The 26,923-nt window shown below is 38.0% G+C and overlaps 1 protein-coding gene across 3 annotated transcripts in view; it reads left to right on the top strand.

The window, feature by feature from the left end:
• The first annotated feature begins 6,624 nt into the window (after positions 1-6,624).
• The window catches only part of SNX9 (sorting nexin 9), a 52,672-nt gene continuing 32,373 nt past the window's right edge, over positions 6,625-26,923 (top strand). The window contains exons 1-3 of one of the 3 annotated variants that reach the window (XM_060753645.2): positions 6,625-6,907; positions 25,856-25,942; positions 26,714-26,788. In XM_060753645.2, the coding sequence (XP_060609628.2) occupies positions 6,896-6,907; positions 25,856-25,942; positions 26,714-26,788 (174 nt within the window). In that variant the 5' untranslated portion in view covers positions 6,625-6,895. The remainder of the gene's footprint in view (positions 6,908-25,855; positions 25,943-26,713; positions 26,789-26,923) is intronic. The other 2 variants (XM_060753644.2, XM_060753646.2) reach the window with 2 other exon arrangements.

The raw sequence follows: 26,923 nt of genomic DNA, 5'->3' as shown, positions 1-26,923 counted from the left end.
TGTTCTATACCAATCTTCTCACCTACAAGAGGGACTCAGATCCGGTTCACAACATGTATTCATATACAAAAATACAAACCGCACAATGCATCATCATTACACAATTAAAAACATATTACAATACAACATCGTCATCATCACAATCACATAGCCACGTCGTCAAAGCATTCCTGGTCATAATTCACAGTTATTCATTCTCCTTCCATATGGACCAGTTGATTCAGTTGTCAAAGGCCGCATTCCATAGCCAAGTCTTTGCTAGCTTCCTGAACGTAAGGAGGGAGGGAGCAGTTCTAATCTCCTGTGGGAGGGAGTTCCAAAGCCGGGGAGCCACCATCGAGAAGGCCCTGTCTCTCATCCCCACCAACCGCGATTGTGACAGTGGTGGGATCGAGAGCAGGGCCCCCCCGGAAGATCTTAAAGACCTTGATGGTTTATAGGGGAGAATCCGTTCGGACAGGTAAACAGGGCCAGAGTCGTTTAGGGCTTTGTAGGTCAAAACCAGCACTTTGAATTGTGCTCGGAAGCTAATCGGCAGCCAGTGGAGCTGGCGTAACAGAGGGATTGTATGCTCCCTGTACCCAGCCCCCGTTAGAAATCTGGCTGCCGAGCGTTGGACTAGCTGCAGCTTCCGGGCAGTCTTCAGAGGCAGCCCCACGTAGAGAGCAGTAATCTAGACGGAATGTATAGCCAATTCTTCAAGAGTAGCACATTTACTTAGAACAGTGTTTCTCAACCTTCCTAATGCCACAACCCCTTAATACAGTTCCTCATGGCGTGGTGACCCCCAACCATAAAATTATTTTCGTTTCTACTTCATATCTGTAATTTTGCTATTGTTATGAATCGTAATGTAAATATCTGATATACAGTATGCATGTTCATTCACTGGTTGAAATTTGGCACAAATACCTGATATGCTCAAATTTGAATACTGGTGGGGATGTTTGGGAGTTGCAGTTGCTGGGATTTATAGCTAACCTACAATCAAAGAGCATTCTGAACTCCACCAACAATGGAATTGAACCAAACTTGGGACACAGACCGCCCATGACCAGCAGTAAAATACTGGAAGGATTTGGTGGGCAATAACCTTGAGTTTTGGAGTTGTAGTTCACCTACATCCAGAGAGTACTGTGGACTCAGACAATGATGGATCAGGACCAAACTTGGCATGGATCCTCAATATGACCAAGTGTGAACACTGGTGGAGTTTGGGGAAAATAGAACTTGACGTTTGGGAGTTGTAGTTGTTGGGATTTATAGTTAATCTACAATCAAAGAGCATTCTGAACCTCACCAATGATAGAATTGGGCCAAACTTCCCACACAGAACCCCCATGACCAACAGAAAATACTGTGTTTTCTGATACCCCCCAGGAGTCCCGACCCCCAGGTTGAGAAATGCTGACTTAGAAGAACATTATGTGAACTGCATAGATCCCGTGGATCATTCATCTGATGGATGGGGGGAGCCCCAAAAGTATTTGAGTCAGAGCTGATTTGATTTTGGGTAAATGCCCCAAGATGTATTGCATACACTATAGGACAAAGACACATTTTCTTGAAGCACTGATATGAATGATGTAGAAAACACTGAGACCAACGACTATGGGAAAGAAAGCATCCATCTCCACTACTATTACCCATATATCATCATATACGTAAGGAATCAATTCAGTCTTAGTAAAACATTGAAATGACAAGGCCTTCAGAAAGGTTGACAAGAATTGACAGGGAAATGTACTTGGGTTTCCTGAGCCAAGCACTTTCTAATGTTTTTGTTTCGTTCTGGATGCTTTTCTATCACGTGGTAACATGGAAAATGAGGATTTAATTATGTTGCCAGTGTTTTTCACGCTATGTTAGATTTGCTACTCAGATTTGCAGTGACCAACCATCCCTCTTTCTGTTTCAGCAGCAAGACTACAAACTTGATTTCAAAAAGCCACTTAAGGAATAAGATACAAACAACAGTTAATTCAGAATGTTTTATAGAAGAGAGAAAGATACAATGGAACCTAGTTACATATCTATCTACCTACCTACCTAATTACCTATCTATGTAAAATTGTTCGTAAGTTTTGCTATGGTATTGATCACAAATTCATATGATCAGATATATGGCTTTTTTGGTTTTAGTGTGTGTACCAACCTGAGCCAGTATTTTTAAACCAGGTTCTGGTTTGTGGATCTCAGGGTTTAATACAAAATGAAGAGGAATCATAAACCTGAAATCTGATAAGCTGTGTAACAGATCTAGAATAGGGAAAGACTTAATTTTACTAGCAGACCACTTTTGTATAGAGGTTCCTGAAAATGCAAACTTATGATAGGAAGCCACACACTGACTAATCCTGGCTTGACTATTACAGCATAAGTAGAAACATTCAGGCTGTGGGCAGAGTTTCCTGAGGATTTGTCTGAGATGACACTGAATTCCAGCCATTCTGCAACCCATACTTAGAAATGCTTGCTATTGTTGCTATATATATATTTTACCACTGAGAAATGCTCTCATCAGCTCTGACTCAACTTTCCTGGACTATGGAGCTCCCTGTACAAAAGGAAAGGGATGGCTATAAGGTTAGCAATACAGAGAAAAGATTTCCTTAAGTACAAGGACAGGAGGCCACTATAAACAAAAATATAATACAATAATATAAGTCATATGGCTTATATTATTGTATTATAGTATTGTTTATAGTGGCCTTTTGCCCTTATAAGGTTAGCAATGGGCTCACTTATCCAAAATATCCCTCTCCAGATGTGTTTGTGGGCCTCTCTAGATCAACCAGTGCTATTTAATAGGAAGCTTCCAGCTGAAGAAGAGTCCAAATATAGTGTTCTGTAGTATCCATGGTTTCAGTATCCACGAGGATCTTAGAACATATCCTCCAGGGATAAGGTGGTTGCATTGCATTGGTATTAGGGGCCAATAAAAGCTGCTTTCTTGACTGAAGAGTGACTATGCCAGGATATGGAAAATCTTAAAACTCTTTCGATAACTTCATCGTCTAGAATTCTGTAAATCTGCTGTAGTCATTATGTCTTGTTTTCTGTAAACCTTCAGTGACTACCTTCAAGTCTTTCCTGTTTTCTCCCAGTAGCATGCTGTTATCTGCATACCTTACATCAGAGCTTTCCAAACATTTCATGTGGGTGGCATACTTTGTAGACACGTATCATTTTTGGGGCACAATAATTTGGTTTAACTGGCAAACCAGAGGTTAAACTAACTCCTTATAAGAGATACAGTTGCATACATAAATTGTAATAATGGAATGTATGGGGACGCAACATCTCTTATGAAAATCTTTCATTTTTATACTTTAAAATATATTATTTGTAAGACAATAACATGCATTTCCAAGATTTCCCATTATGTTTCCATGACATTCCTACACACTGCAGCTAACACACTCATGTGTCAAGACACAGTTTGGAAAGATCTGTGTTATAACAACAATAACAACAACAACAACAACAACTGTATTTATACCCCGCCTCATCTCCCTAGAGGGTCTCTGGTCAGCTTACAACCAAAGAAATGGATACAATAAATGATATACACAGAAAGTGATCACATAAAAGCAATTTTAATTATTTATTTATTTACTTCACTTGTATACCACTTTCCTCCCTTAAAAGGGGATTCAAAGCAGTTTCCAACATAATTATGGCAAAAATCAATGCCTCACATACAGAAACCTAACATAACAATAATAACATACAATTATCAATTAAATCATAAACACATCATTTAAGATTAAAACATAGAATTAAAACATATCAATATAAACATTAAAATCACACAATCCAACAATAGCACAGCATTATAAACACACTCTCACACAAAACAATTTTAGGTGTGTCACACAAACATAACGTGAAACCTCTGAGTTATGTGAAATACAAAATAAATACTGTATTTTAAAAACAAAATATAATGAAATGTATAGGGACACAAGACATCTCATGAAAACCATTTATATATAATAAAAATATATGATTTATTTTACCTGTTAGTGCAATTAAACCCCACTTCGTCCCACGGATCCCTTCTCCAGATACATTACATTGCTCTCTCACCCATTGTTTTTAAACTTTTAATCTCTGCAACCAGCCCTGCCCACTGTGATCAACTTTCTGTGTTCAATGTATGTGATGTATTTTCGAATGATGCATGCAGATCCAAGTTAGGTGGCCTTTTGCAGTTGACAGATTGTGATTTTGTCAATGTTTATTGTTTCCAAATGCCGGCTGAGATTTTTTGGCACGGCACCCAGTGTGCCAATGACCACTGGGACCACCTGCACTGGTTTATGCCAGAGCCTTTGTAGTTCAATTTTGAAGTCTTCATAGCAGCTGAGTTTATCCTGTTGTTTTTCCTCAATGCGGCTGTCATCTGGTATGGCGACATCAATAATCCAAACTTTTTTCTTTTCCACAATCATCATGTCTGGTGTATTGTGCTCCAAAACTTTGTCAGTCTGGATTCGAAAATCCCACAGTATTTTTGCGTGTTCATTTTCCACTACCTTTTCAGGTTTATGATCCCACCAATTGTTTACTACTAGCAGGTGGTACTTGTGACATAACTTCCAGTGAATCATTTGGGCCACAGAATTGTGCCTTTGTTTGTAGTCTGTCTGTGCGATTTTCTTGCAACAGCTGAAGATATGATCCATGGTTTCATAGTTTCCTTGCACAGTCTGCATTTTGGTTTCCTTGCACAGTCTGCATATCGTGTCAGCTTTTCCAGTTGTTTCTCTTCAATCCTGCTGTTGCCTGGGATTGCAATATCGATGATCCATGCTTTGTTTTTCAACACAATTGTGAGGTCAGGAGTATTGTGCTCCAAAACGCTGTCAGTCTGAATTATTACTATTACTATTATTATTATTAGAAACACAACGAGCCCACAGCAGACAAGATCACTCTGCTAGCCAGGCATCGGGGGGGGGGGGGGGGGCTTGAGGGGCTTCACCCCCCCCCCCCAAATTCTCAGGGTGGTCCATGAGAAGGCCTTACCGGTACAGTATTTAAATTGTTATGTTTGTTCATATCATGATCTGATCACCATGCTCAATATATCCCATATGCATGGGGGTATTGTGGTAATGATACAAAAGGTTTGCTAGGGTTTGCTAGGGTAGATCCTCACCCCCCCTCCCCGGGAATCAAACTCAGCTCTCCTTGAATCAAAATCCTGGCTACGGGCCTGCTCCTAGCTGTTGAATTGGATCACACGTGGGACATTTCCCAAGTGTCTAGGACTGTGTGATGTATCAGCAAATAATGCGTGCCCATCCCAGTAAGTTGGACTTCTGCAGCTGGCAGATGGTAATTTTGTCAGTGCTGATTGTGTTTAAGTGCAGGGCAAGGTCTTTAGACACTACACCCAGTGTGCTTATCACCACTGGGACCACCTTTACTGGCTTGTGCCAGAGTCTTTGCAGTTCAAATTTAAATCCTCATATCGTGTCAGTTTTTCTAATTGTTTCTCTTCAATCCTGCTGTTGCCTGGGATTGCAATATCAATAATCCATGTTTTGTTTTTCAACATGATCGTGAGGTCAGGAGTATTGTGCTCCGACACTCTGTTAGTTTGAATTATTATTATTATTATTATTATTATTATTATTATTATTAACACAACAAGATGAGTCCACAGCAGACACTCTGCTGGCTGTTGTAGTGGATCAGAGGCCGGACACTTCCTAAGTGTCTAGGACTGTGTGATGTATCAGCGAATAATGCATGCAAATCCCAGTAAGGTGGCCTTCTGCAGCTGGCAGATGGTACTTTTGTCAGTGCTGATTGTATTTAAGTGCAGGCCAAGGTCTTTAGGCACTGCATCCAGTGTGCCGATCACCACTGGGACCACCTTGACTGGCTTGTGCCAGAGTCTTTGCAGTTCGATCTTTAAATCCTCATATCATGTCAGCTTTTCCAGTTGTTTCTCTTCAATCCTGCTGTTGCCTGGGATTGCAATATCAGTGATCCATACTTTGTTTTTTAACATGATGTGAGGTCAGGAGTGTTGTGCTCCAGAACTCTGTCTGAGTTTGGAAGTCTAAGAGGAGTTTGGCATATTCATTTTCTGTAACTTTTTCCGGCTTGTGATCCCACCAGTTCTTTGTTGCAGGCACAAGTTCCAATGAACCATCTGAGCAACGGTGTTATGCCTCTGCTTGTAGTCTGTCTGCGCAATAGCTGAGGATGTAATCTATTCTTTCATCTGCTTCCTTGCAGTCTACATTTGGGATCTGTTGTTGACTTTTCAATTCTGGCTTTGATGGCACTGGTTCGAATTATTAATTATATAATATATAATAATTAATTATATAATTAATTCAATATAATTATAATTAATTTATTGTTATCATTTATTATTATTATTATTATTAAGATGGCCTGGCTTCAGACCCTGGCAGCGTAGATCCAGCCGAAGAAGAGAGGCCTGAGAAACAACCACCCCGGCCCCCCACCCCAGCGGGAAGAGGCTCTCCTTCCGAAAGCAAGAGTGTGCCTTCTGAGGGCGTCACGTGGGGAGGGGCGTGGCTTGGGCCAGCCCTCCTTTTCCCGCCCCTTTCCCTCCCTCCGCTCAAACCCCGCCCCTGGGCCTGGGAAGAGGAGGAGGAGGAGGAGAAAAGGGAGGAAGGAGAAGGAGGAAGAGAGAGAGAGAGAGAGGGAGGAAGAGGCGCCTTTCTTTTCCCCTCAGTTGGGTTGAGGAGGAGGAGGGAGAGAGGGAAGGAGGAGGCAAGGGGGCGTCTGCAGAGGGAGGGAGCCTCCCTTTCCTCCTCCCCCTCCTCCTACTCGCCTTCCTCTCCGCCGAGGCCCAGGAGGAGGGAGCCCGGAGCTGCATCCCCTCCGCCGGGGGCCACTCGCCATGGCCACCAAGGTGAGCCTTCCTTTCTCCCCTCAGGCCTCTCTGCCTGCTCGCTCGCCATTCCCGTCCTGCTTCCCTCTGGGCGCGCTTTGGGCGGGTTGCCTCCTCACATGAAGGGCGTGTGGAGGCTCTTGTTGTTGTTGTTTTTCTTTGAGGGGATCCCCTTTGATCCCTGGCTCCAGAGGCCTTCCTTCCCTGTCAACTTTCCTCGCTGGGCTCACCCAGAGACTGAGAAATTGTGTTGTTATTGTTATTGTTGGAAGTTTGGCCATTAACGGCCAAAGGAAAGCCCATTATTAGACTGCCTTGGGGAGAATTGGGCAGGGATGGGTTTGACGTGGCTCCCTGCTGTGGGCTCATGGGAGTTGTAGTGTTACAAGGCCTCTGGGATTCTGTGTCCAAAGGCCTCCCTGTGAATGTGGTTTGATACCACTTCAACTGCTCCATGGCTCCTTCCTGTGGAGTAGGCCTCCAGGTGTTTTGGACTTCAGCTCCCACAATTCCTTACAGCAGTGGTTCTCAACCTGTGGCTCCCCAGATGTTTTGGCCTTCAACTCCCAGAAATCCTAACAGCTGGTAAACTGGCTGAGATTTCTGGGAGTTGTAGGCCAAAACTCCTGGGGACCCACAGGTTGAGAACCACTTCCTTACAGCCTCAGGCCCCTTAAGTTCGGGGAGGGGGGGTGGAGGAAGGGGCATGAGGTTGATAGGAATTGTGGGAGTTGAAGTCCAGAACACCTCGGGGGGCTGAAGTCAGCCCTGGTAGGAACTGGCAAACCCACCTCTTAATTCTTTTTTTTTGAGAAACTGCAAGTCGCTTCTGGCATGAGAGGATTGGCTGTCTGCAAGGATGTTGCCCAGGGGATGCCCAGATGTTTTACCACCCTGTGGGAGGCTTCTCTCATATCCCTGCATGGGAAGCTGGAGCTGACAGACAGGAGCTCACCCGCTCCCTGGATTGGAACAGTCTACCTTGTGGTCAGCAATCCTGCTGGCACAAGGGTTCAACTCATTGTGCCATTGGAGAGAAGGGGGGGGGGGGCTCCTAAAAAACCATCTCTTAATATTCCTTGCTGAAGAAAACCCTGTGAAATTCATGAGGTCACCATAAGTTGACAGGTGTGTGCACACAATTATACAATCTTTTTTTTTTGTACCTGTTGTTGGATGTCACAGTGGCGATATCTGGTATATATTCAAACTCTGAAAGATTACAGTCCTGTACAGATAGTCCCCAAGTTACAAACAAGATAGGGTCTGTAGGTTTGTTCTTGAGTTGTATTTGTTCAAAACAGGTACATTTTTGAAGTATAACTCCAGCTTTAATAATAATAATACTATATATATAAATAGTAATATATGAAATAATATTTTATTTATAAAGTGTTGTTATTTTATATAGTATTAGTAGTAGATATATATATGTGTGTATATGTCTGTGTGTGTGTGTGTGTGTAAAGGTAAAGGCTTCCCTGACATTAAGTATAGTCATGTTCGACTCTGGGGGGTGGAGCTCATCTCCATTTCTAAGCCGAAGAGCCAGCGTTGTCTGTAGACACCTCCAAGGTCACATGGCCAGCATGACTGAATAAAGCGCCGTTACCTTCCCGCAGAAGTGGTATCTATTGATCTACTCACATTTGCATGTTTTGGAACTGCTAGGTTGGCAGAAGCAAGGCCTAACAGTTGGCACTCACCCTGCTCCCCAGATTCAAACTGCTAACCTTTCGGTCAGCAAGTTCAGCAGCTCAGCGGTTTAACCCGCTGCACCAGTAGGGGGCCCATATAATATATAAATTTGATTTGGGTAGTGTAGGGAAGGGTTAGCACCCCTGTTGTGTTTGTCTTGCTGTCTGTGTCCCCGTTCAGAAGATTTCACCTCACTTTCTCTTCCTGTCATAATTGGATTTTGGATCAATTGGCTTGTTGTGGAAACAAGGATTGCTGAGAAAGCTTCAGTGGAGACGCCTCTCAGGAGTGAATTTCCCTTCAGAGGGGCAGATTTCTCTCACTTCATGTTGTCTCACCCCTGTTCTTAATGAAGAGTTGTTTGTAAGTCAGATGTTTGTAACTTGCGGACTGCCTGTATAATGCAAATAGCACATATTTGAGGGAACATAATACTGCTGTCCAATATATGCTTATTTGGTAATAAGTCCTGTAGTGTCTGTTTGGTCTTACTTGCTGGTGTTTTTTTTTTCCTTTTGGAGTTTAGGCCTACATTGGTTTTTACATGTGCTTCAAAAATACTTTCAAGAGGAAAGGAAGAATGCTTAGAGGTCTCAAGGAAGGAGTTAATGAATGTTAAGGAAATGTTGTTCCAAAATCATTGTGGGTTCATAATGTATGGCTTACTTGTTTAGTTACCACAAAGGATTTTAAAATTCACCTTTTTTTCCCCTCTTTCTTTGATCTTTCTCATATGTTAGTTTTGGTTGCCAGTCCATGTTTACAATGAGTATTTCCAAATCACTCTATGGAAAAAGCTGTGTCATTTACCTGACCTATAAAAGGAGAATCATTGAGTAATCAGTAACTTCTGATCTTCTGTATACCTGTTTTGGAATTTATTTTAGAACATAAATATAGTTATGTTTTTATTATTTTTTGTTCTTACATAAGGCGTTGAATTTAATTGGTCACTCAATCTGTAATTATAGTGTGATACTATTAATAATAGTTTATTAATGACAGGATCATATATTTTGGCAAATGGTAGATTTGTGTGAAGCCCAAAGGAGTGGATTGACAACAAATCGGATAGATAGGACTATTAATAATATTTTCTGTATTGTCAAAGGCTTTCATGGCTGGAATCACTGAGTTATTGTAGGTTTTTCGAGCTATATGGCCATACTCTAGAACAGGGGTCCTCAAACTTTTTAAACAGAGGGCCAGGTCACAGTCCTTCAAACTGTTGGAGGGCCAGATTATAATTTTAAAAAAAAAACATGAATGAATTCCTATGCACACTGCACATATCTTATTTGTAGTGCAAAAAACACTTTAAAACAATACAATAATTAACATGAAGAACAATTTTAACAAATATGAACTTATTAGTATTTCAATGGGAAGCGTGGGCCTGCTTTTGGCTGATGATATAGGATTGTTGTAGTTGTGTGCTTTCAAGTCATTTCAGACATAGATTGACCCTGAGTGAGGGCCGAGTAAATGACCTTGGAGGGCCGTATTCGGCCCCCGGGCCTTAGTTTGAGAACCCCTGCTCTAGAAGGTCTGACCTCGCATCCTCTGAGGATGCCTGCCATAGATGCAGGTGAAACGTCAGGAGAGAATGCTTCTAGAACATGGTCATATAGCTCAAAAAAACAATATTTTCTATTTGCTGTGATAATCTATAATCTTAAAATTGGCAGAAAGTCTTTCCTTTTTATAGGTTAAAAAGTTGTTAAATCTTAGATATCTTTTGGTTTAGCTTGAACACATGGTAGAAGTAGAGCAGAATCTTTCTGATCATTATTAATGTTTGAACATTATGTTAAACCATAGTTTAACACAATGCAATGAATATCTGTGAACTTTTAATTCATAGTCTTCTTCCCATCTTGTTTTCTGTAACATTGGGGACAAGATCAGAAACCTCTACTGCTATTTGTGGTTGTTCAATGTTGCAAAGTTATTCTTAACTATGTTTAGTGGAATTGGGCCTGGTCTATAGATCATGTTTTATAGTAAACATGTCTTCACTAGCTGTGGCTTGTTGGGTTTGACTTGCACAACAAACCTTAAGTCCAAAAGCTTTTATTTCCTATTTATATTACCTATCAACTGTGTATGTGTTTTTGTTTTTGTGTGTGTGCTTCATAAGCTGAGGGCCTGTTGTGACTTACTCTTCTCACAGAACTAAACATGGCTAGAGAGCAGTGTTTCTCAAACTCTGTTCCTCCAGTTGTTTTGGACTTCAGCTCCTAGAAATCCCAGCCAGCTTACCAGTTAGGAATTGTGAGAGCTGAAGTCCAAAACTTCTTGGAGGATCAGAGTATGAGAAACACTGTTATAAAGATTTTATTCCTACATTTTCATTATGAGACCAGCTGAAGCAAAATCCCAGAGGAAATGCCTTGTGCTTGTACAAACGCAGGAATAGCTGTGTTGACTGTAAAACAAATTCCAAAGGCCATATGATGGTACAACTTTTATTAGGCTAACCAAAAACACACAAATATGCATGCCAGCTTTCAAAACCAAAGATTGTTATCAGGCAAAAAAAAAAAGTACTTTAAAAGAAGTACAGAGTAGAGGTGAAATGAAGATGTTGAAGTCCCATGATGTTGAAGTTCAAGTTTTGCATAGTTTGTGCTGTTTTTCAATAGTCAGTATGGGTAGAGTACATAGCAATTCAGTTTAGATGCATCAGACACCACCCACAATGGGTCATGTATCTAAATAATCATACCCATGTGATCTTCTGAGCAGTTTTGTCCAAATTGAGTAATCTCATTTGTTTCTTCAGAAGTAGTTCAAGTTTTGCATAGTTTGTGCTGTTTTTCAATAGTCAGCATTCGAACAGGAAAGGAAAAAATGACTTAACCCTGACTTTTACAAATAAGGCATAATTGCTGAGTGATATTTTTCTGTCATCTGCCCTGATGTATAGTTTTTCCCTTTAAATTATCTTTGTCAATATAATAACAAAAAATGAATTTCGAAAAAACTTTAGCTTGAACTCTCAGTCTAAAATGGCCAATAAACATTCTTTTTCCCCTTTACATTTTCATTATTAGATGACTTAGTGTTAAATTTTTGTGACATTTCCATATTGTGCCATTATAGTGTACTAAAAGTAATTACGAATAAAGTTATTGAAAACTGTAATTTCAGTTTTGTAGCTAAAATTTGTAAGCATGTTAGGGTTTTTTGTTTTTTTGTTTATTTTGCTACTTGGGTTTTTAACTATATACTTAAATGTCTCCAATATTTCATAAAAATATAATTGTTAAAAATAAAACAGCAAGTCAGTTGGTCAATCTTTATTATCATGATTAATGACCAGTGATGACAAAAATAATAACTAAGTGTTTTCAGTGGTAATTATACCTGCTTGCATGTGAAGTCAATGGGGCACTATGATATTTGAAAATAAGAGAAAATGTGCAACCAAAAGTACACAAAAATATTGGTGTTGTCTTTCAAAAGCAAGGATTCTTCATTAGGCAATGATTAAAAAAAAAGATGCAAGGGGAAATGAAGATATCATATAGGTTGGGACTCAGGAACAAGAAATAAGAAACCAATAAAAAAGAAGTTGGTATCCCAAGAGTGGGAGACCTTTGACTATGTAGGTATTTGGATAACATTACTGGTGATTCAAAATTGTGACAATGATAATGGTGAGAGGGAAGAAGAAACTCCTGATGAAAGTATCCATGTCATCAAATACACATATACATTTTGACATATAAAATCTCTGGAAATTCATCCACCAATAATATGGGTGTAGCTTTGGCAGAAGGGGAAATTCAGATAAGATTTGGGAGCAGGTGTTTTGGGATGCACTTTATGCCTTTTTTACTCATTCTGTTTTACAGTGACATTGAAATGAAGATTGTTTGCTTATAGTCTGAATACCTAGGCCATTTTACTAAACATTCAGCGGAGTTGCTGTGAGTTTTCCATACTGTGTGGCCATGTTCCAGAAGCATTCTCTCCTGATGTTTTGCCCACATCTATGGCAGGCATCCTCAGAGGTTGTGAGGTCTGTTAGAAACTAGAATAAAATATATCTGTGGAATGTCCAGATTCAGTGGAATACTGTGATAATGTTTTTCATTCTTAATGTTGTTAACTTACCGAATTACAACCACATTACCAACTGAATCATTTTGTTTTTAGGTAATAAAGATTTTCTACTTTGTTATCCAAATGGAAGACTCTTTATACAGATCTGCGGTCTTACTTGCTTTTGAAATGTGGTGCTAAAGTACTGTGCTTCATTGATGTTACTTTCATATGGAATTGCATTTCTAAAGCATTTTAACACTGCATACACTGTGAATTTCCCTTTGCCAGTAGTTGGAAGCCAGAGCTATTCATAGTTTTCCGCTCAGGCAGTAGCAGCAACATAGTCCAATTGGTGCTTATTTCCGTGTTTGGAACAGACCACTGCGCTGTGTTCAAAGGAAATGAAGGGCCATTGTTTCAGTGCCAAACGAGTGCGACTTGATTCTGTAAACAAGAGGCTTGTGGCATCTTTTATTTGAAATGCTCTGCAGAAGCAAAGGTTAGGGCACACTGCTCTTTATTCAGATGAAACTGCTTGGTGAATAGTAGAAAAAAAACTTTCAGAAACTTTGGGAAATATTGAAGAATAAGGAAATATTTTGTGGTGGAGAATTGGTTTTGGTTACATTCTGAACTTATTTAATAGTAAATATCAGGAGATCCAACTCGCATTAGCAGTTCTTCGAATCTACATTTGTTGAGACCTGCTGTTTTAAAATTATAATCTGGATAATTTTAACACTTTAGTCTTAAAACAAAGATTCTTTAACAGTGATGAAAATCCACACTGACTTTAAAATGTTTTACTGAGTGGGTGGCCTACTTCTGAAATGTCAGTATAAATCTTTACTAACAATATTGAATTTAAAACAAATATTAAGAGCTGAGGTTTTTTTTACAAGCCCTAGTTATTACTTGGTTGGGAGATCAGTATGGAATAGTAGGAGCTGTAGGTTATATTTCAAAGGAAGTAATTGGTAAAGCCGCCTTGAATATTCATTGGATAAGAAAATCCTATGAAATTCATGGGATCATTAGTAAGTCAGCAGATGATTTGAAGCCATGTACATAAATCCATAATCGGGCTGAGAGGGGCGGTCAATAAATGCAAGAAATGCAATAATAATAATAATAATAATAATAATATTAATAGTGCATTGGACTGAGTATTCGAAGTACTCTTCATATGTCAGGGACTCTTCCAACCACTATGTCAAGTAAGTCTGTATGAGTAAATAGATGTAGTGAATGTGGAGGTTGGAGGCTTGGAGATAGTGGCTACTTGGTGTGAACCTCACAGCTCATGTAGTTGGCCAGTATGCTTCACTAGCAGTTTATACAGTGGACATATAATAAAATTAGCTTACCTTTTTGATGTTCTTTTCTACTTGTAAGGATTCTGCCTTTGTGTTGTTGCTAATTGCTGGTTAATGAACTTACGGCAATGCTATGAGTGAGAGAACTCTAAGGTTGAATCTACATTGATTAAATAATTGATCCATATCTTGATCCCAATGCTGCTTGAACACCCTATTTTCAATGCTTGAGGATTTTAAGGCCTTTTAAAAAATCTTCAGTTTATTCTGTTTTAGGGAAGAACTGGGGTTTTGAAATTTGTGTTTCAACCCCTAAATTTGGGCCATATTGGTCACCTGATTGTTCCTGTGATGAAAGGGTAGCTTCCTTGTTTGGGAAAAGCAGTGTTGTCTCCCTCCTTTTTTGATTTGATGTTTCTATGCATTTCACTTCCCCTTTCTCCAGCAACTTCACTTTGTAGAAGTGCAGGTGAGATATTTATTTATTTAATTACTTGCTTCACTTGTATACTGCTTTTATCACCCCAGCGGAAGACTCAGAAGGAAAAGAAAACAAAAAATATTGTAATTGATTAAGCAAACATTGTATGTGCATGCATTGCAGTAATAAAATAGCCTTTGCACCAATGTGGCTACTTAGTGGCTTTCTGCATCTATTAAAAACATCCTGTAGCATTATACATACAGTTATTTCTTTTTAAAAAGCGATTTACAGATTTGTGCTGTATCAGTACACAAGTCTGTAAGTGAGATGAGTCAAAGCAGGCATGGATCAGATTGAGCTCTATCATGGTATGAGAAAAAATTATATTAGAGCTTCTCCCAACTACATTATGGAGTTAGGGTGTGTTAGCTGACCAATAGATGTACTTTGGCTATAAGTAAGATAAGACGAATAAGGACCAGTGTAATATAACAATCTAAAATTCAGTTTTTTGCTGATCTGTGAAGTGACCTATGAATTGTTTTGGCAACCTACTGTCTCTTAAATTAACTTGTGTGATGGAGTTGGTGTAGGGCTTGAACAACTTTCCCCAAACATTACCTACCTGTTGAAAAATATAACTGGTCATCACAACTTGAATAAAAATTGAATTTGGAGATTGTGTTTTCCCATTTTTGGAGTAGGGTTCATGAAAGCTTTACTGTGCTCTGATTACCCAGAAAGCCTAGGTGGACAGAGCAATTATGGATTCTAAGGTATCAGTATTAATCTTTGCTTCTTAAAACAATCCACTCTTTATATTAGTCATGATTTAAAGAAGCAAAAATTTGTGAGCCAGCAACAAATCAACTTCTAATTCTGGGTCGTAGTAGGCTAACAAATTATGGTTAGTTTGTAAAGCTAAGTTCATATGCAACAGCAAACTAGAAATCAGCAAACCACAGGTGGTTGAGTTTCCATAATTTGCAAAGTTAGCAAGTTAAAGAATAGAGAAATTTTATAATAATTTACATCAGAAGTGGCCAGTTTCCCGTGGATTGCTGGGCCACCTATTTTGTCAAAGGTCTGGTATGGCCAAAAAGCTTTTGGTTTCAAATTGGTGTTGATCAGCCAACATTTGGTAAGTTGATAACTTAAAAAGCCATTTACTATTTCTTCCAGAACAAGGTACATTAGAAGTGTTTTACCTTGTTCTTAAACGGAAAAAGTTTTTTCATTTACTCTGCCACTGAATTTAAGTGAGGACAATAGTTGAAGGGTGGGCAGTAGTCATATATAAATTTGAGCTGAAAGGTTGTTTGCCTATAACCTTGGCCCTCTGAAAGTACATTACATTCACCTCTGTACTGAAAAAAAAATCCAATAAAAAATAAATCTTCCCGCAGTTGCAAAAGAATCTATGAATCCATACCAATTAATTTCAGATGATACTAAAATCGTTTTGAAACCAGCACATGACTTTAATTATGGTATGTCTTTACTTTTTCTGACCAGATGATTACTGCTCCACAGTCTCCTCCAGTCTGTATATTTCTCTATTTCCATTTACATTAAAAACTCATTGCTTGTTTTGTAATGGGCTCAAGAAAAGTTATTTCCAAAGCAAAAATAAAAATAAAAAATCAATTCCCGTGCCCACTCAGAAGTGTCAGATTTCTGATCATAATGAGAATATAGGGCAAGAGAGCTTCCTTTCTCCCAAAATCTAACTGGCAGCTAAAGATGTGAATTGAATCAGAGTATAATCGACAGCCTCTGTCACATACCAGATGTGTAGCTCTCATATCCATATTGATACAGGAAACTCAGGATTGCATTTCTTCTCATTGGTATAGTCACAGTCTCTTGTTCAGTCTGTTCTCCCAAGAGAGGGCCACCTATCAGTAACAGTAGTTTTCCAGGGTCAGATAAGGATCTTTTAAATAGTTTATTATACACTGCACTGGAGATGCAGAATTTTGGGAAAATTAAAGCAGTCGGGGAAAATATGTCTTCATTTGTTCTACAACCGTCCACCAAAAACAAATGTGTTTTATTCAAATTCAAGTGTTCCCAACATTTTAGGATCTTTTTGCTCCACTTTTAAGAAAAATTAAAATTTAACAAATTCAATTCATAATTGTTATTTTAATATAACATGATTGTTTTATACCAAACGGATTTATACATGATTCAGTAAAAAAATAAAGTGACTTTCAGTCTGTATAGTATGCTAATATAGAATTTCATAATTTTTTATCATTCTGTCCTTCATTCTGTTATAAACTGATACATTTTACATAGTGGAGTATAGTTTTGTCTTTTGCAGTTTGTCTATTGCCTTATTGGAATGTTATGCTTTACTGTGCTGGTAATCCAAATTTTCCATAATTTTGTGGTTGTTTGGGTGGTTTTGTGCGAAGAAGCCTTGTATATGGGGAAGTAATCTCTTTGCTTGGCCTTAATTGCAATAGCAGATTTCTTTGGGTTTTAACTGAGTCAGACCAGGCTAGTGTAGCACTTTTTGTTTCTCAGCTAATTTCGATCTTTATAAATGCTTGTATGAATACCAAATCCTGATAATTTAGGGTTTCTTGAAGAGAGTGGCATATGCAGCTCTCCTCAAATAAAAATGCCTATTTTATGCTGTTGTTGAAATATATCAGCCATAGAGCAGAACATGGGAGGGAAGTAAAAGATAACAGTGGACACCTGTAGGACGGTTCTTTTTGTATTATGTGTGTGTGGTTTCATACCTCCTAATCAGAAAGTATAAAATCTCCATATTTGCTCCTATACATAACAGAGTGTACCCTTGATCCGGTTATAAACAAATATTTAAATAGAAATAAATGAATGTTCCGAGCAACTTTAAGGATTTCTATTGAAATGTGAGGTAGAAATCTACTACATACAGAGCAGTCTTGAGTAAAACTGGATCCACAGTCCTCTGTGTTCAGTGGTATTTGAATAGTGTTTTGAAAAGTAACACAATCACATTAAAATATGATATACGTATATCAGTTTAAATGATATCAAGATCAATTGATTTGAATTCTATCAAAGATTTAAAAACTTTACATTACATATGTGTTCACATTTTATGGTGAAAAGCTGTTTCTTGAAGACATCTTTATATTCCATCAGTTGCTTCCACAGTGGTCTTAGGCAGTTCACATGTTTTAAGACAATGAATAAGAACACAGTTTAATTGTAAAATAATAGTGAAACAACAATTAAAAGATCATTTCAGCATTCTTCACGGTTTCTGAGATTTTACAAACCATATGTAGAGAAAAAAATCTTCAGGATGTTTATCTGGCAAGGATTTGAACCATGGTGTATTCTGGTTTTTTCTTTTTCTTTCTGAAGAGCTTATTTCCACTCAGCAACAGTAGTAATTGTTTTCTAGCACGTCATTCCTATTTGTGTCAAAAGTATTCAAAACATGTTTCGTGACATCAATCAGACAACCTATTCTTTCTAGGATTCAATACAAGCTTGTTGTTTTAACTTAGAAAGTTCTACACAACCTACCCTCCACACCTCAAAATATGTCAACACTTCTATGTCAACACCTTCTTTTTACAGCCTGCTTGAAATCTGCATTCTAAGAATTCTATGCTTCTTACCCAACCAAGGGTTTCCTCTTCCTAAGCACTTGGCTGCATCCTTTTAATTCCATTTAATTGCCCAAACCAGGGCTTCTCTGCCTTTTTCAGCCATGGGCCCCTTTTTGAAGCAAATGTTTCTCATGCAGCCCCAAGAAATGTTATATATCATATCATGCAGAAAAGCACAATCAAAGCACCCCCAACAGACAGCCACCCAGCCTTTGTAATAGTAGTAGTAGTAGCAGAAATCCCAGAGATCATCCAGTTGATCTCTCTTCTGTCATGCAGGAAAAGCGCAATCAAAGCACCCCTTGAGCGGTAAGAGGGAAATAAGATTTTGGAAGCAAGAAAGGCAAGGGGAAAAGACCTTTGGGGTTGAGGGCGAGGAGCAGGAAAATAATTTTACCTGGCATGCATGCCATAATTAGATTTGCATAGGCATCCTTGCAAGAAGCTCAAGACAATATATTGGCTTTATAAAATGTAGGTAAAAGTCATCCTTGTTGTAATTGTCAGTGAAAGGTAGTATTTCTATCTTCTTTTAATGAGAAGAAACAGGTCATGGGCAAAAATTATTCTAGCAAGGTGCTGTTTGTTTGTTTGTTTGTTTGTTTGTTTTTTTAATGTGCAGAACTTGGGTAAGTTCTCAGAATATTGATTTGATTAAAAGCAGAGGAGAAAGTTCGGGAGCCAGGTGAAACAGAAAGCAAAAGAATATTTAATCTAGGCTATCTAGGCTAATCTAGGCTATCTGAAAAATAAGTTCAAAGTAAAAGCAGAGAGATAAGAAAAAACTCCTAAATTTTACTTTCTCTATTAAATCCTTCTATAATATTATACCGAAAACAGGACTATACCATTATTTTCTTTTTCAGAATCATGTTCTTCCTCCATATCCTCTGTAAGGAGCCTCATATTTACTCATGTGTAGGTCAACTTCATATATAAGTTGAGGGCAGGTGTGGATTTTAATATGGACCCATGGGTAACTCAAGGGTCATTCTACGAGTATGCAGAGCGGAAAGTACCATGACTGTCTCAAAGGTCACCATCCCTGGCCACCATTTCCCCACCCAGGCATTCAAAAAGGCCAGAAGTTATGGAGGAGTGTAAGGAAAATAAAAGTTCCCCATGTGTTGATCTGAGGTGTCCTTGTGATATTTGTGCTTTCAAGTCCAACTTATGGCAGTCTAGGTTTTGGCAAAATTCACTGAAGGGGATTTGAACCTTGATGTCCACAATCACAGCCCACTTCCCAAACCACTATACCACACTGGCTCTCTGTCATGCAGTTTAGGGCTGATGAAAGTTGTATTCCAAGAGGCTGCAGTTCATCATCCATTCTAAGGCTTTGAACGTATAAACACTAGCAACAAAAGTATGCCAATATTTATTTCTTTATGTTCCACCAAGCAAAAGCAGTACTGAATGCAGTGTTGCTAAAAGTTATGTGGGGAGTCAGTTTTGACTGGAAACGTTTCTGTCTCTACTGTAACTGAGTCTGTAATGAAGCATATGTATGGCTAAAACAATGGCATATTTGTCCCATGTTTAATATTTAATTTGCCCTTTTTCAAATGCTAGCTTGTAAACATACTTGCAAAATGTCAATTGCACACAGATCATTAGATAAATAATAAGGTATGATTACCTAGAAAACAACAAATGTTAAGAGCTAGATGTCTCATTGAAAGAGAAAACATAAACTGTTTCACTGACATTCTCTTTCTAATAGAGAGTACACAGATTATATTTGGTTTGTAGAAAGATGATTATTCTGTTCTTTCCTTAATAGGCTGTGTTTTTTGGTTTTTGCACCAGTTGAAAGATCTGATTCAATACCCTCGTAGTTTTACCAGGGACTGAGAGGAAATACCATATACTTGGATGTGCATAATCCTAGAATGTAGTTTGGAGTTCTTCATAAAATAATAGCTATGCAGGATTATACATTCTGTAGCAAAGTTGGGTGGTGATGATAAGTCCAAGGGCCAGTTTTCTGCTTCTGGGGTGCATGGACTGTCAAAAATTAAAAACATATGAAAGTGGCAGTCTGGTTCTGTTGCAACTAGGAGTAAGCTTTGCCTTGCTTCTAAACACCACCACACAAGAACTGTAGTTTTATAGTTTATTGAGGAAAAAGTCCAAGTCCTATTTGCGAGCATCAGTAGTTTCCTATTTCTTTCCTTTTTTCTTCTGTTCTTCTAATCTTTTAGTTCTTCTTTTATCTACATTCCCCCTTTCCTACTTCTTCTGATTATTCCTTCATTTCTTTCTTTTCCTTCACTCTTCTTTCCTCTTCTCTTCCTCTTCTCTTTTCTTTTCCTTTTTTTTTCCGTTCCTCCTATTACTTTAACTTGTTGTGTAGTTAACCACTTGTTTGTGGTTAGTCCTAATAGATAACATTCTGATTTGAAAGGGATGTCTCTTTTCAGTATTTTCTGTATTGCTTCCTGTATTATTTTCCAGAAGGCTTTCACCTTCTCACAGGACCACCACATATGATGGAAGGTGCCCTCCTTAGTTCCATGAAATGGTCATGATCTGCTGAACTCCTTGTCAAGTGGTGAGGAGGTTACAATAGGTTGGTCCTCAAGTGGAAGTTGAGGGCACACTAGCCTCTGTGCTCAGTTTGGGAAGACTTTTTCTCACTTTCACTTGGACTCAGACTCCACAGACAAAGACTAGTTTCAGATTAATAATAATAATAATCATAACGTCTATAATACCCTTTTCGTCAAAGGGTGAAACATCAACATATTCAATCAAGGCCAAGTACAATAAACCACAACACTATAAATATTCATGAAATGAAATCCCCAACCCAAAATGAAACCCTACCCATCTCTACATATTTTAGCAACCTCAGACACAACTCAGTAGCTTAATCCAGTAAAACAAGATGACTGCCATGTTCTGGAATAAGAAAAGTAGAAGACAAACCTGCCAGTACACTATTAAAGCAACTCAGACATGACACAATCAAGGCATGGACAAGCAAATGGATAATTTCAACAGTCCAAAGCTTCCTGATCTTACAGATAGATATTCAAAAGATATTTTAAAAGCTGTTGGTATGCCACTTGACGGCTAAAGAAAGTATGACTAAATTCCTGCATGTTGACCAATAATATCTCTTTTGAAAGTTATTGAAAAAACATTGTTGTCTCTCAGTTTGAGGTTTCCCAGAGTCTCTAGCTGATTACTTGGATCTATTTCAGTTAAGCCACTTTGGTGGATAAGTAGTGTGAAGGAGCACATAACCCTCTTGGATCTATACTTCTCAGTAGCAAATGATACTGCATTCTTTTTTGTTTGTGGTAATTGTTTTATACCCCACCCTTCATCCAAAACTTATGTCTTAGAAATCAGAAATTTGATAGTTTCATGCCCTCTGATTTACAATCTAAATTAATAATGACACATATGGAAAAGAAAATAATTGGTGGGGCAGGGATTAACTTGCAGATGCTGGCTGTTTCCTAATTTTTCCCCCTGTAGTTCAGAGGTGGGGGGCTTCTTTTTTTACCTGGAGCTAAATTTTAACTGGGGAGTGTCTTGGGGGATGAACTATAACCATGACTGTATGCTGAAAGTAGGGACAGGGCAAAGGACAGATTAGATAGGATCAGAGTGCCAGTTACAGTTGTTATTTTGGACATATTCCTCTCAAGCATATAAAGTCTAGCTCAGTTTCATCCATGTTCCCTCAGGATGAATCCCCAGTGTAAAAGATTGTCTTCCTGAAAGGCACATGTTTGTTCTGTACTGCATATTTAATCTTATCTTCAATCCCTGATCAGACATAAAATTAAAAACAGTTTCCTCACTGGATGGAAAATAACTGATGTGTCATTTCCAGTGTATGAGCACAATGTTTATTTGAAACTGACTAGTTTTTCTGAATATACAGGCAGTCCCCAAGTTACAAACCTCTGACTTACAAACATAGCTATAAATGAGTGAAACAATAGGAAGTGAGATAAATCTACCCCTAGGAAGAGAAATTCACTCTTGAAAGAGTTACCATGGGGAAAAGGTTTTGCCCCTGAAGCTTTCTCACAAATTCTTGTTTCCACAGCAAGCCATTTTTTTCCAAAATCTAATTATCACAGGGAGAAAAAGTGAAGTGAAATCTTCTGAACAGTTGCAAAGACAGCAAGACAAACACCACAGGGGTGTACTGTTAACCCTTCCCTATGTCCAAAGTGTGCTCTGTGTGTGTGTGTGTGTGTGTGTATGTGTGTGTGTGTGTATGTATGTGTGTGTGTGTGTGTGTATATATATATATATATATATATATATATATATATATATATATATATATGGTGTTACACTGAAAAATTGTACCTGTTCCGACTTATAAACAAATTCAACTTAAGAACAAACCTACAGAACTTACCTTGTTTGTGACTTGGGGACTGCTTGTATACATTTAGGCATGTTTGCCAACTTAAACCTTCAGCTGAATTTAATATTAGGTTGTATGTTTTCTTGTATGTCTTGGGAAGATTTTTTTCAGGGATTTTCTGTTGTATAATTTTGAAAAGGAAAAGGCATTTTTAATATAAATCACCAACAGCAGCAGTTTAACAGATCAGAAGCTTCTTGAGCTTGCAGAAGAGCTAATGAGCCTTAGCAATTCAGGAGCAGAATCAAGCTTTAAAAGTTACTAAAGACTTTATTGAAAGAACTGAATTTCTATATAGGAAAGTTAGGACCTTGCTATGTAGCTCTTTGGAGACATCTTGTCTCTCTCCATGCTCACAGGAGAAGAACAAAATGGAGGACTAAGAAGCTTGCCATGTGGTCTGGAATAAAAAGAGGTGTGTCTCTGAGTAATGTCAATCTAACAAACAGAATAGGAGAAGAGAATACAGACAGGCAAACAAAGAGGGCAATGGGGGAAGGGCTTTCCCTGCCTGCTAATGCATTTGCCTATTATTTCCTTGATGGGGACTATAAACTTGTGCAGGGATGTGGTTGAGTTCCAACAATTTGGATTTTGCCTTTTTTGAAGCTAAGAGAGTGTGACTTGCCCAATCGTTGAGCACAAATTAGAACCCTGACCTTTAGAATTGTCATCCAGCGCTCAAATCCCATGTTGTTCTCAATCAATCAATAGAACAGATGACATTAGTCTGATTGGATACTGTAATAGCCAGCACGGGACTGCCTTTAAGATGTATTCAAGAACTTTGGTACACAATTTTAGTTGAAATTTGTTTCTGAGTCCTTTCGAAGTGTTTTTTTCAACACAGAAGACTCTAAAATGTCTGGAACCAGGATATATTTAAAGATCAACATCAGTACTAGCTCTACACTCACTAACCAAATGAAATACAGCAGGTGTGTTTATGAGAGAATATTTTCAATCTGAGGCTACAATTGTAGAAAGTCCTCCTAGAAGAGTGAAATTTGTATCACTGCTTACCTCTCACAGAATTTTGCAATGTAGTGATAGATAAACAGAGAGACCAAACTGATCTCTTTTAGGACATTTTGTTGCACTGCTATAGATTTTTAGTCTAAAGACATGTATAATAATGATCTATTTATATCATGGATGAGTTTTTGTTAGCCCTGAGCAAATTTAAAGTAATACAGTATATCATTTTTTTCCGTTCATTTCTACTCTAAACAAAGCAGCCAATGCGAGCCTGAAACATGTGCAATAGCAACAAAAGAAACACAGCATGAAAAATTATCAGATAAAAATGCAACTATAAATATATAAGCTTCAAAATAAATACTTAAGAAACCAATAAATTAATTAATAAACAGTGCAACTTCCATTTAAATACATCAGGAATAATGGCCTATGCAAATACCAGAAATCTAACCAGGAGAAATTTTATATTCCAAACAGAAACTAAAACACATGCAATATCTTTAAAAACAACAACTGGCATGGCGCCATGCAATTGGCTTTACTTCACTTTTCAATATTACATTGGAAAGATAAATAACATCTGTTCTAAGAGGCCAATCTGAAGCTACATTTTCTTTTGAACTTACATTTTTCTGAATCAGATATGAACTTCTTGTTTTAATTCAACAGCACAAAAGGTAGAGGGAAAAGAGTACTGGCATAACTGTAGTATTCTTTTAAATGTATATATTGTTGAGATTCATCTTTGGAAAAAAGGTGAAGGTAGCATAAATAAAATATAAAGTCTGGTTTCTAGTTCCTGTTCTTTGTAAAAATTAATTAGCCCCATAGAGAGAAGGAAATACCTTACTGTTTCCTGTTCCCTGTCTGTGGCACACTAAACAGAGCTGTGCAGTTTCTTCATTCTTGTTGTTTGCAATACAAATATTTTGAACAAAATAACATTCAGAGAAAACCTGTGAGGTACAGTTAATTGACTTTAACTGATGGCTACCCCATAAATGAGAGATCTCCATGTCACTCTGTCATCAACAGCCCTGCCCAGGTGTTGCAGACCGTGATTTCCTTGATTGAGAATACAGTCTGGAATGTGGCCTTCTTCTTTTCCTAATGCCTTCTACCTCACTAAGCATTGTTGCATTTTGTAATGAGTCACATCTTCTCACGATAGGGCTGAATACCTATCGCTGTTAAACCTGCAAATGTAGAGAACCAAGTGTACAACAGTCTTTCGGCTTCTCATAGAATCAAGGAGTTGGAAGAGACCGCAAGTGTCATTCAGTCCAATCCTCTGCCATGCAGAAACATACAATCAAAGTGTTGTCAAAGGCTTTCATGGCAGGAATCACTTGGTTTCTTTAAGTTTTCCTCACAACCTCTGAGGACACCTGCCATAGATGTTAGCGTCAGGAGAGAATGCTTCTGGAATGGCCATACAGCCCGGAAAACTCACAGCAACGCATACAATCAAAACTTTGTTTTCTTTAAGAGGGGCAGGGGAGAATACTTCTTATAATCAGGAATATATAATACTTTCCCCCTCTAATGACTGTTCTGGCTTTCCTTATTGAGTGACTAAAGCAAGGTTATTGTTTTATGTACATATTCTTTTTTGCCTGAGCTTATACTTTTTATGTCTTCCCTCAAAAACCATTGCTTATTTTAAGTGCCACTTGCTTTAGTTAGCTCTGACATTTAATGTCAGTGCACAGTTTCTTCTCACCTGGCTCTTCGTTAGCAGGCTTTAGCATTTTATTATGAGCAGTGGGTAATGCCATTGAGGCAGGTTGCATAGATATTTTATGATGCTGATATACTCTTGTGATTTTGTATTGAGGTTCCCTTGCCCAATCTGGAATGATATATATGACCAAAAAGCAGGTATCTTGGGTTTTGGACCCACAGTACATCCAATTCTTTGTTGTCAATTTGTTATTGCAGTATTAGCTCTTGGGAGCAGAGAATCATCTTGTGGATTCGCTTCTATCCATCTGTAGTGCTATTATACACCAATAACATTGTTATACAAAATATAGACAGGTTGCTTGCAATTCATCATGGGCAGGCAAAGATGTGTCTGTAGAACCGTTTTCTAAAAACCCCAGAGATCCTTAACTAGAGTTGGTTCAGTCTTGATTTATTCTATGCCTAATTTATAAAAAGGGAATACAGAAAGTAAAGTTTGGACTGGCCACATTGAGTAGCTCTGTGAGAGTAGATGCTGCTGTACTCCAGTTTTTAAAAATGGGTGTAAGGAGAATTGCAGAAATTGCCTGTTACTTATTATTCATGAGCTAAATTCCTCCTATAATTCATTAAAAGATTTGCATTCATAACTTTCTGTCTAAAATAATAACCTTGAAAGACGTTTTGGGCCACTAAATGAAGGTCTCACCACCTACTCAACTCTGTGTTGTTCCATGAAATTGATTTGTGATGTGTCACTGATATTTCATTTTTGCATACCTACAGGCTCGGGTTATGTATGATTTTGCTGCGGAACCTGGAAATAATGAGTTGACAGTTAATGAAGGAGAAATAATCACAATTACCAATCCAGTAAGTGGAAATTGGGGTAACCACTAACTTGCTTCATGGAATTTTGTTGAAAAAAATGTTGAGTAATTCTGTTTCTTAATGTGGAAAACTATAGTTATGCTATTTTTCTTTTTTTCTTTTGAGGCTTATGGCAAATAAGCTAAACTAGAATAATAGACAGATAGATAGAAAGATAATTTATTTAAAAGAAAATCAATAATGGTGAAAATTATTTATTGTTTGCTTTACAAACAGGCATTAAACATGCCAGTAAAAATTATTGTCAATGAGTTTTAATATTTTGTATTGTTGAAATATGTTTGAGTTGCATATAGATGTACTCTGTATATACACTTGCAACTCATAGTAGTCAATAATAAGATATGTGACACTAGTTTTATGCATTTTTCCAGAAATAAATCCCATTGCATTTAACACATTTTACTCCCAAATAAATAAGTGACAGGATTGCAGTGTTAACTGGCACAGATTTCCACATAGCCAGTATAGTTGAAGGGAGTATTAGACTCAGACTGGGAAGATGTGGCTTCAGATTCTTAATAGCTTGAAACCGACTGTTTAGACTGAATTAAGTAAATTTTCGGTCAACTAAAAATGCTGCTATGATAGCAGGAAAGATAAATTGAGAAAACTGTGATTTTTAGGGCGGAAGGAATAAAATGAGATATTGCAGCTTAACATGATAAATATAGAAAATCTTATTTCTAGAAATGAAAGGATGCAATCTCTTTGTTTTATCATTCTAACCACTAGTTATTGTTGTTGTTCTAGGATGTAGGTGGAGGCTGGCTAGAAGGCAAAAACAGCCAAGGAGAACGGGGATTGGTTCCAACAGATTATGTTGAAGTAAGATAACACAATGCATTCGCCAGAGCACTAAAAATGTAACAGCTACACATTAAGTAAAAAAATAGTGTTAAAATTAGAAATTTCATGTAAGTTAGTTGGTCATGTTCACGTGGCCAATAACCCTTAATATTA

The sequence above is a fragment of the Anolis sagrei genome, chromosome 1, assembly GCF_037176765.1.
Source record: "Anolis sagrei isolate rAnoSag1 chromosome 1, rAnoSag1.mat, whole genome shotgun sequence".
NCBI classification, from domain to species: domain Eukaryota; kingdom Metazoa; phylum Chordata; class Lepidosauria; order Squamata; family Dactyloidae; genus Anolis; species Anolis sagrei.
This window is presented reverse-complemented; position numbering and strand designations above follow the sequence as displayed.